At 40.5% G+C, this 11,328-nt stretch overlaps 1 protein-coding gene and 1 pseudogene across 3 annotated transcripts in view; one reads left to right on the top strand and one right to left on the bottom strand.

Moving 5' to 3' along the window:
- TEX36 (testis expressed 36) overlaps positions 1-11,328 on the bottom strand; it is a 92,914-nt gene that overhangs the window by 61,589 nt on the left and 19,997 nt on the right. Inside the window, exons 2-4 of one of the 2 annotated variants that reach the window (XM_011930198.1) lie at positions 9,771-9,902; positions 8,944-9,024; positions 3,399-3,723 (exon numbers count right to left, since the gene is read on the bottom strand). In XM_011930198.1, coding sequence (XP_011785588.1) covers positions 3,427-3,723; positions 8,944-9,024; positions 9,771-9,902 — 510 coding nt within the window. In that variant the 3' untranslated portion in view covers positions 3,399-3,426. Of the gene's footprint in view, positions 1-3,398; positions 3,724-8,943; positions 9,025-9,770; positions 9,903-11,328 lie in introns of those variants that run through there. The other variant, XM_011930199.1, reaches the window with a different exon arrangement.
- LOC105503332 lies at positions 5,190-5,704 on the top strand (annotated as a pseudogene). Its single transcript, XR_001000464.1, has one exon. The product of XR_001000464.1 is annotated as a 40S ribosomal protein S15 pseudogene (transcript).

Genomic DNA, 11,328 nt, shown 5'->3' with positions numbered 1-11,328 from the left:
CCGGGAGGCGGAGCTTGCAGTGAGCTGAGATCCGGCCACTGCACTCCAGCCTGGGTGACAGAGCAAGACTCCGTCTCAAAAAAAAGAAAAAAAATGAACAGTAACGAGAAATAACAAGAGCACCATGATGTGTCTATGTATAGTGGCATTCTGAGGGAGTAGCCTCGACTACATTTACAAGAAAACAGGAAAGACTGGAAATAATTGAGTTATGTTTTCACCTTGAGAAGCTAGAAAAAGAAAATCAAAATAAGCTCAGGAAAGGAATGAGTAAACATGAAAGCATACATTAATGAGATCAAAAGCAAACAACAGCAACAAAAATGCAGAGTTGGTAAACAGAGCAAAGGCATGTAAACATTCAAAATGTCAAAGGACAGGATGTGACTTTAAGAGCCTTAGAAAAGAGAACTGTATTAAAACACCAACATTTTACAAAGCCATGTAAAACAAATGGTTTCCTCTAAAAATAAAAATGATCAAAATTAGAAAAGAAAAAAAAAATGGAAGTACCATACAGACCAATCTCCATAAAAATAAATGGAAAAGACATGCCAAGATTTGCACCCGAAAACAGCCCCAGGTCCAGGGGTTTTCCTGGCAAATTCTATAGGTATTTGCAATTTATACAAGCAGTGTCAGAGGATAGAAAAGGAGAGAGAGCTGCCTTCAACTGAAAGCTAAAATAATAATTGCAGAAGTTTAAAAACTAAAAGACTGCAAGTAAGATAATTGTATATCGAATTCTGAATGTATTGGAAGCATAATACCTCATAACAACTAGAGTTTGTCCCAAGAATGCTAGAATGGTTGAAGTTTAGAAAATCCATTGATATACCTTATTATATTAACAGATTAATATAGAAAAATATAAGATTATCTCAATAAACACCAGAACATTATTTGCTATAATGTCCCTCCATACGTACAACCATAGCACAAACTCAGAATTATTTAATAATCTCAAGCAAAGGAAGTCCTAAGCATGACATGAAATCCTGAAGCCATTAAATAAAAATTTCATTCATTTTATTTAACACATATACTGTGTTAAAATATGGAGGGCTTTTCTATGATGTATACCACACCAAAGCAAGATATTAACAGTAGAGGAAACTGTGGAGATAAGCGGGGAGAGTGGGTATACAGGAACTCTGAATTTTCCAATTTTTCTGTAAACCTAAAACTGCTCTGAGAAATAAAGTTTATAAGCAAAGAGGAACAAAAAACAACAAAATAGATAAAATACTTGAAATATATTTGACACGAAGGCTTAACACCTTAATCTATAAAGCAATCAGGACCGGGCACGGTGGCTCATGCCTCTAATCCCAGCAGAGGAGGAACGCTTGAGGCCAGGAGTTCGAGACCAGCCTGGGCAACATAGCGAGATCTCATATATAAAAAAAAAAAATTAAAAATTAGCTGAGTGTGGTGGCGTGCTCCTGTAGTTCTCACTACATAGGAGAATCACTTGAGACTAAGAGTTTGAGGCTGCAGCAAGCTATGATGGCACCACTGCACTCCAGCCTGGGCAACAGAGCTAGATCCTGTCTCTTAAAAAGAAAAGAAAAAGAAAAAAAAGAAAATGAAGATATATACTCTCTGTAATAATATTCAAATTGTACCTGAGGTCCTATCCAATGCAATAAGATGGGAAAAATATAAATGCTGGAAATGACATAAAATAATTATTATTTTACAAATGATATAATTTTCCATTTAGAAAAATCCAGAAGAGAATCAACTGAAATATTATTAGAAATTTCTTTTTATTTTATTAGAATATTTATTTATTTATTATTAGAAGTTTAGCCGGGTCACCAGGTAGAAGACTCATATACAGAAACTAATAGCTTTCTCACGCATCTGCCAAAACCAATCTAAAAGTGCAACTAAAACATTCAAAATAGCCACAGAATTTCAAAATATACAGGAATAAACATGGAAAAGAAACACATCAGATTCATGTGAGGAAAATTATAAACTTTACTGAAGGACATAAAGTAAATTCAAACAAAGGGGAAGATGCAGTATAAAGGTGTCCGTTTTCCCATAAATTAAAAGCTAAATTTGGGGAGATGCCTATCACATTGGCAATGTTATTTTTGTTGTTGTTTGTTTGTTTACTTTGCAAGTTTATTCTAAAATTTATGTACAGAAAAAATATCCATGATAAACAAGAACATTTTGGTAAGGAATAATGGGGACATTGCTCAGTCTATACAAAGGAAATAGAGTAGGCCACTGCATGGGAAAAGATACTCAACTTCACTAATAATTAGAGAAATGCAAAATAAGAAAATAACAAGGTCCCTTTTTACCACTTAAATATCCTTAAATATTTAAATGATAATGTGAGAGGGGAAAAAACAGAAATTCACAGATACTGTTAGTAGGAATTCAATTAGTCCAGTCTTTTTCAAAACCAACGGTACTATTTCTCAACACTTTGTGCATTACTATCAACCAAGCATTAAAAAAGTAACTTTTCAGAGTCTATCCACTCCAGAGGTGCAGGGAAACATGTATCCAGAGAAGCTGATCAAGCACGTTCATCTACCACTGTGTCTAACAGCAAAAACACTAGAAATTATTCAAATGTCTATTAAGATAATTATTTAAAACAGAGTGAATTTGTATTTGGGAATATAGGCAGTGATTTTTTAAAAAATCAGTCTATTCTTATAACACTGCAAGAATTCCAAGACACATTATTAAGTATCAAAAGAAAGCTGTAGAAGGTCAGGCGCGGTGGCTCATGCCTGTAATCTCAGCACTTCGGGAGGCCGAGGTGGGGGGATCACTTGGGGCCAGGAATTCAAGAACAGCCTGGCCAAGAAGGTGAGACCTCATCTCTACTAAAAATACAAAAATTAGCCCAGTGTGGTGATGCACACCTGTAATCCCAGATACTGGGAAGGCTGAGGCAGGAGAATCGCTTGAACCCAGGAGGCAGAGGTTGCAGTGAGTCGAGATCGTACCACTGCACTCCAGCTTGGGAGACAGACTGTCTCAAAAAAAAAAAAAAAGTAGAATATTTTGCACTGTGTAACATAGTAACGTTAAAAATTTACGTATGCACATGTATATGATTATAAATGCGATTAAAAACAAGTAGTTAACTTACTTCTGAGGACATACAGGATTGGAGATGTGGTGAAATCAGGAGGACTTTCATTTCCTCTGTATGGTTTGAAATTTCAAAATGAAAATGTGACCATATAAGGATGTACTTTTTAAAATTTCCCAAAAGCAAATGTGGCCATCCGAAAAGTTTATTTACACATGTGTATGTCATCACATATTTATTTCACAAAGATCTGAATGCTTTTTGACCTTATAAAAATCATAAAAGCACTTAAAAATTAAATAGTAGTGCTGGATCAGAAAACGTAAAAATTCATCAAAAATCTTCTGGGAGGATTAGGACTCCAGTGAAGAAATAACCTTTTTGTCAATAGTGAACCTTACCTTGGTCTTCTTATTCAAAAACTCTGTATATCTTCGCTCAGGGAGAAATGTTAAAGTGTTCCACATCTCTTTATAGCATCGTGGAAAGCGTCTGAAACTTGAGACCACCACGGCTTCTTTATGCACATATGATATTTGGTTATTTGAAAAGCCATCAAAACAAGATGGAACATAGTCACATGCCCAGAGATTAAAATTTCTTGAAACATGTTGCCTCTTATCTGGAGCGATCTTCTTACGTCCCAGGCCCTGGAGAAGAATTACAGAATTAGAAGGAAAATATTCAAGGTCACATAGTTTTTTGTTTGTTTGTCTGTCTGTTTGTTTGTTTGTTTTGAAACAGAGTCTTTGTCTGTCGCCCAGGCTGGAGTTAAGTGGCACGATCTCAGCTCACTGCAACCTCTGCCTCCCAGGTTCAAGCAATTCTCACGCCTTAGCCTGCTGAGTAGCTGGAACTACAGGTGGATGCCACCACGCCTGGCTAAGTTTTTGTATTTTTAGTAGAGACAGGGTTTTGCCATGTTGCCCAGGTTGGTCTTGAACTCCTAAGCTCAGGCAATCTGCCCACCTCAGCCTCCCAAAGTGCTAGGATTACAGGCCACTGTGCCCAGCCTCAGTCACATAGTTCTGAGGTCTTTGTTAAAATCAGTTACTTGACAGGTATACGTTGAAATGCACCCTATGACGACTGTCTGGAGGTCTCCTTACCAACCTGTTGAAGGTTATGAATTGACACTCACAAAACCCTGGCAGGGTTCTGTTATTGTCCTCACAGTCTTCTGGTTCCCTTCACCCCAACACCTCCGACTCTCCCTGCTCCCCAGTACTCAGTGGGACCAATGATGACTCCTTCTCTGAAAAGTCTGAGGAGGCCGAATTCTTTCCCATCCCTAAGGGCTCCCCTGAAGGACCCAGCACCTTTGGGTACCGGCCCACAGGCTTCCTCATTCATTCTCAGCACCTTACATGTGAACCTAATAATTGCTGTGTACTCAAAATTGTACATTCTGTTTGATCACAACTATGAAAACCAAGAACAAAAACACTACACTGACATGAATGACTGAGAGGAAATGGATGTTACACTACACAGACTTCACATCAGTAAAGTGAGGTTTCTGTGATGAAGGGTCAGTGTCAGATTCGCAGCAGGAGATGCAAGGCACATTTCAATTAGAGTAATTTGAGGACAGTCTATAAAGGGACTATCTACATATGTGTGGGTATGTGTAGGGACACCCCGAGGGGCTGTGCAATGGCTCCAGGACTGAGAGGACTGGGGAGGAAAGTACTCCACATAGATCAGCCCCCGGAACCAGAGTGGGGAGAAGTGGAGGAGAGTGGCACTGGAGGAACAAGTGTATGACGTGGGGCACAAGGTCCAAGTCAGCTTCTAAAGAATGACTTGAGAATACTCCAGCAAATTGAAAAACAAGCAAAAGAAAAGGCATGATGAAAATAGGGGAAAGAGCTTCAAGGAAAGTAGCAAGTAAAATTTATGGATGAAATCTAAATGCTTGCTAATAATGTGACTATGAAATGTATTGAATTGCACAAATTCACAAAATGGAAAGGAGGGAGGGAAACAGAAAGACAGACAGAAAAGAATTTGCAACTGAAATTCCAGGATTTCAACTTGATTAGGGAAATCAGGGCGACGTCTTTGAGCTCCCAGCTGAAGTCCAGGAATGGCACCTACAGAACTTGGGGGAATACGGCTCTTTTCTGAGCATCCGGCAAGATGGCAGAGGTAGAGCGGAAGAAGAAGCGGACCTTCCGCAAGTTCACCTACTGCGGTGTGGACCTGGACCAGCTGCTGGACATGTCCTACGAGCAGCTCATGCAACTGTACAGTGCGCGCCAGCGGCGGCGGCTGAACCGAGGCCTGCGGCGGAAGCAGCACTCACTGCTGAAGCGCCTGCGCAAGGCCAAGAAGGAGGCGCCGCCCATGGAGAAGCCAGAAGTGGTGAAGACGCACTTGCGGGACATGATCATCCTGCCAGAGATGGTGGGCAGCATGGTGGGCGTCTACAACGGCAAGACCTTCAACCAGGTGGAGATCAAGCCCGAGATGATTGGCCACTACCTGGGCGAGTTCTCCATCACCTACAAGCCCGTGAAGCACGGCTGGCCTGGCATTGGAGCCACCCACTCCTCCCGCTTCATCCCTCTCAAGTAGTGGCTCAGCTAATAAAGGCGCACCTGGCTCCAAAAAAAAAAAAAAAAAGAACTTGGGGGAATACGACCTGGCCACCAACACAGCAGCCCTGAAGCAGGAAGTGAGATAAAGCATGCTGGAAGACTTACCTTATTCTTGGGGAAAAGCTATAGTTATTAATTTTTATACATAGAGTAATATAGTGTTAGCATAATTATTAAATACTTATACTTGAGGGCAAGTACTCGTAGAATATCAATAGAAGCCAGAGTGAGCGAATAAACTCAATCAGTCCAGCAAAGTCATGAGAGGAAGAAAAAAAGAAATAAAATATAAGCATAATAAATAGGAAACATAAAAGTGAGATGGCAGAAATAAAACCAAAAGCATAAATTGTCATAATAATGTGAATGGGCTAAATTCTCACATAAAGAAATAGATTCTTGGATTTTTAAAAAAACTATGCTGCATTCTACTTATCATAGAAGACAAACACAAAGCAAAGTGACTACAAATTATGGAGACAAAGGAATGGGCCATAACATAAAGAACAAACATTAGCAAAAAGAGAGTAATAGTGACAATGCTAGTATCATAACATAGATAGAATTTATGGCTGAAAGCATTAACGCATATAAAGAGAAACACTTTATATTGATAAACAGCAAAAGCCATCATGAAAATAAAACAACAAAAATTTTTGATGCAGAAAGATATGGTATTAAACTACATAGGCAAAAAAACTTTAGAAACTCAAGAATATCTTAGAAACAGAAATTGACAGATCAATACAAAAATTAAGACAAGCATGACAAAGATTTAAATAATTCACAGTCCTAAATTAATAAATACAAAAAACTTTGTAACCAACATGGGGGAATATATATTATTTGTAAACAGCCATGACACACTTGTTAAAGTTAATCACATACTAGACAACAAAGATAATCTCATATTTCAAAAAGTGAAAATCTTAGATTATACTCTTTGAAATTTACCATAACCCATAAAACTAGATATTAGCAATGAATAGATTATTTCTAAAATTTTTAACCATATAGATAATTCAAAACATTCTTCCAATTTTTTTAGGAAAAGGGAAATTAAAAATTAAAGCATAGGCTATTTGAGAGCAAATAATAATGAGACCTTAATTGGAAAAACCTTTGGGATGTAGTCAAACCAATAATCTTAAAGACTACTTATAGTTTTAATAAATTATTAACAAAAACAATTGCAAGTATGTGAACTAAACATTCAACTGAAATAAAAATTTTAAAGGAACAACAAAGTAAGGCTACTTTGAGAGATGTTATACCAGTACATTTGAAATGAATTAGATAAGTTTTAGGCAAATATGTATCAGCAAAATCTACCCAAGAAGAGGTAGAAAGTTTGAATAGATTAATAATCAAGAACAAAAGAAAAAGTAATAAAAAACTTACTCTAAAAAATATCTCAAACCCAAGTTATTTCATAGGCAAATTCTGTCTAACCTTCATTAAACTGAAAATCCAAACGTTATATAAGCTATTCCAGAACATAGAGAAAGTTGGAAAGCTTCCGAGGCTTTCTAGAAGACCATCATAACCTTAGAAAAATACAAGTGGTACAATCCTGTTTATATCATTAACAAGTATACATTTATGTCTGTACATTTGCGTGTGAATTGGAAACATTCTCAGATTTTGCCCACAAAACCATTACTAGCAGTGAATCATCAAGGTCAGATTGTGAGGAGGGAAAATAAGGGTGTGAATTTATTTTTAATTTTATACAATTCTGTATTATTTCAGTTTTTAAAGGACATATGTTGCTTTGGTTATTTGAAAAACAATATTAAGCACTCCATTTACAGAAGCAGGTGAAGTGGGTATTCTGGTTCTGTTTTCAACATTGTGCCAGAAGAAAACCAGATTTTCTGGGTTAAGGCACTTCTATTTAGACATTGTAGTCTAGAAGAAAGAGGGATTTGGGGCAAGTTGTTTAACTTTACTGGATCTCAATTTGCTCATCTCTAAATTGAGATGATAAGTGTAATGAGCCTGTAGGATTGTTGTGAGGATTGAATACAATAATAGGAGATGTTGGTATATGGCAGATGCTTTCTAAATGGTGGGCCATTAATAACATCTTCATCATCATGGACTTTCAGCTTCCATGAGGATTTGCAGTTATCACTTGATACAGTTTTCTACCTAATAGGTTTCCCTGTGCTGTGCAGTCTGGTAGCCCCGAGCCACATGTAGCCACTGAGCACTTGAAATGTGAGTTGTCTAAGTTGAGATGTTATGTAAGTGTAAAATACCACCTAGATTTTAAAGACTCGGTTTGGAAGGAGGAATATAAAATATCTCATTAATTTTTTATATTGATTACATGTTGAATGGACAATTTGGAATTATTGGGCTAAATAAATTATTTTTGTTTGCTTGAGATAGGATCTCACTCTGACACCCAGGCTGGAGTGCAGTGCTTGTGATCACACCTCACTGCAGCCTTGAACTCCTGGGCTCAGGTGAACCTCCTGCCTCAATCTTCTGAGTAACTGGGACAACAGGCATGCACCACCACACCTGGCTAATTTTTTAATGTTTTGTAGACACGGGGTCTTACTAGGTAGCCCAGGCTGGTCTCAAGCTCCTGACCTCAAATGATCCTCACACCTCAGCCTCCCAAAGTGCTGGGATTTCAGGGGCCAGCCACTGCTCCCAACCAATAAAATATGTTATTAAAGTAAATTTCACCTGTTTCTTTGTACTTAATGTAACCACTAAAATGTTTAAAATTATGCATACAGTTTGCACTACATTGCTATCACATAGTGCTGTGTTAACCACCATTGTGTCAGACTTCATGTTCTCCAGTGAAGCAGAACTCACCACCTGCTGAGAAAAGGCAACTCCAGTCACGAGGAAATCCTTCCTTCTATTATGTAAGCTCCTCCTCCTTCTGACCTTTCCTTGTGGATCCTGGCTCTGCTATCCAGAGACATGCATAGCAGTCCCTCCTTCCCACGGCAGATCCTCACAAGAAAGCTCGCAAAAGAGACAATTTATGGGAGGGCACTTGGAGAAGGATGAAGCGCACATACACCTAGGCAGAACACTGGTGTCGATCTTGAAAGCAGCGTGGAATTCTGAGAGCTTTCAACATTTTTTTAAATCTGTTATGAGTCTTGTTTAAGACCTCGCTTTGTTTTGACCTTGTTTCGGTTTTGAGGCCAGTCCTCTATCTTCAACACACCCCAGAAAATCAAGATCCCTTGTGTTGTTCCCTGTTTTATTAATAATTTGGAAAGAAATACTCACGGAGTCAAGGTAGCATCCAGAGTTCTCCAAACTGTGCCGATTGTCATGCACGGAGAAGGGGAACTGGTTATTCACTGCTTGCTGGGAAAGTGGGATGGAAGAGAAAGGGTACACATGAGAACCCTGCTTGCTTTCAGAACTGGGATCGGGTGATGTGGAAGGAAGATGGATGAGGTAAAGTGACCTCTAAGAAAGACAATGAAACCTGGCCCCCGAGATGGAGCAGACACAGGACTGGAAGGATATCCATGTGCTCGCCAGCCCGGGGCTTTGAAACCCCACCTTATTTCCAGCTTCCTGAAAGTCATAAAAATTCTCTTTCAAAACACCTTATCTGGAGGCAAGGATGGAAAAGTGGATTAGCTCACAGAGCCAAAAGCTGGGAAGGACTTTTGAGGCTGTGTAGACCAACTCCGTCATCTGGCCAGTAGGAGTCCCAGGAGATGGGAGCCCTGGCCCAAGGCCTCACTGCGGGAGGACCCTGGCAGGTATGAAATGGACCCTTGCTTCTCCTTCGTGCCACTGCAGGGCCTTGAAGTAGCTCAGGAATTGGCCGGGGAGGCAGGAGGTGCATGTTAATGAGCTGTGGGCCGGAAGGATGTTGCTTACTGTTCATGGAGGAGCCTGACTTGATTGTCCATAGCAGGAGGTAGTTCCTGCTGGAGAGCACCAGGGTACGGGGTGGGGATACTACCAACCCTTAGGGTCCAAGGATAGTAAATGCGCAGTTTCTTACAAGGAAGAATTGCTTGGCCCAACGTGCCAGCCTTGCTGCCCCCTGGGAGGTCCACAGGAGCACATGGCTGTGGCCAGTGTTCAGGACTCACCTTCTCCCGGACTTTGTATATGGGCGGCAGTTTCCCCTCCACTTGCCAAGGCAAGTGTGGACTCTGGGGCTCTTTTAACGTAGCACTAGTGTTGGATTCTGATGTCTTTTGCGTTAGCCCGATGTGAGGGAACTGGAAGAACAGCACACGCCTTGATTAAAACCAGACACATTCGAATCTACAAGCCAAGTATCAGGGCTTCCTCTGTACAGTGATTAAAATGCAATTTGGGTGCTTTTGGCATGCAATGGAAATGGCATAATTTTTGTAATTTTCAAGTATTCTTTCCAAGACAAAAAACATTGTAATGGCCCAGAGCCATCACTGCCGGTTGTTTCAAGTTACAGAGGCCACCCCTGGTGTGCTGGAGCCTGGAAATGTTTCCATAGCCTGGTAAGGAGGGTGTGGTCCTCAGAGAGTGAGCAGACACATTCTGAGAAGACAGAAATGTGTTATTTGAGATCCTTCCTGTGGTCAGGGAGCTCCCAGTACTGAGGACCTAGGAGCCAACCCACGTTTATGGAGATGAGCCAACCTGCAGCAACGCAGGTATGAGGTGGCCCTAAGACCATGGGAAGGGGAGGAACAGAGAGTCCCAAATGATTCTCCGCTGGTAATGTGGGATGGTATAGGGGAGGTAACGTCTAGGAGGGAAAAAGAGGGGATAGAAGGCTGTGAAGCAAGAAAAATGAAGACAATGAGGATTATCTAGAATGTGTCCTTGCAATCTCCCAACAAAAGACTGGGAAGGAAACAGGACTGGGCAGAAGGGGGTGGTCCCAACAAGGGCCTCTGTTGACCCGGCTGGGAGCTCTGGACATTGGGTGGCCCCTCAGAGTTGGGGAGAGGGGATCCAGTCTCTGTGCACCAAGCAATGAGGCATTGGATTTATTCCTGGGCTACCCCTAGAAGAGGGGGTGACCCTAGGGAGGCAGCTCTCTTCAGCCAACAGATCTCTAGGTGTGGGGAGTGAGGGCCACACTCCCAGCAACTGGAGTGATGAGTCTTTCATTCCTGAAGCGGGATGTGGCTGGCTCTTGATGGAGAGAGAAACTCACCCCAATTTTATTTGAATGGCACCTCTTAAAAGCCACCCCAACAAAGTGAGCTCTGAAGCAGGACTCTCTAGGAGGAAATGAATGGAAATTAAAAAGACAAGACCCGATTCAATGAAAATTCCCATAAAGGGAGAAGGAAGCATAATGTGGTTGGGTCAGAGGCCAGACATTCAGAGGTCCTGAGTCCAGCCCCAGCTCTCTCTCCTATCTCCTAGGTGAGCCTGATGAGAGAGACTAAACTTTCTCAAGCCTCAGTTTCCCTATCTGTAAAATGGGAGTAATAATACCTACCTGATGTGGTAGATTTGATACAAAGAGGAAATGTATACACTCCAATAGTCTGAAGAGTTTGCAAATGTTTTTGGCTAAATAGCAATTGCATTTTCATTATCCATTCGTCCACTGATGAACACTTAGGTTGATTTTATGTCTTCGCTATGGTGAATAGTGCTGCAATAAACATGCAAGTGCAGGTATCCCTCTGATATATTGATTTTTTT

Source organism: Colobus angolensis, unplaced genomic scaffold (genome assembly GCF_000951035.1).
Source record: "Colobus angolensis palliatus isolate OR3802 unplaced genomic scaffold, Cang.pa_1.0 Scaffold85, whole genome shotgun sequence".
NCBI classification, from domain to species: Eukaryota; Metazoa; Chordata; class Mammalia; order Primates; family Cercopithecidae; genus Colobus; species Colobus angolensis.
This window is presented reverse-complemented; position numbering and strand designations above follow the sequence as displayed.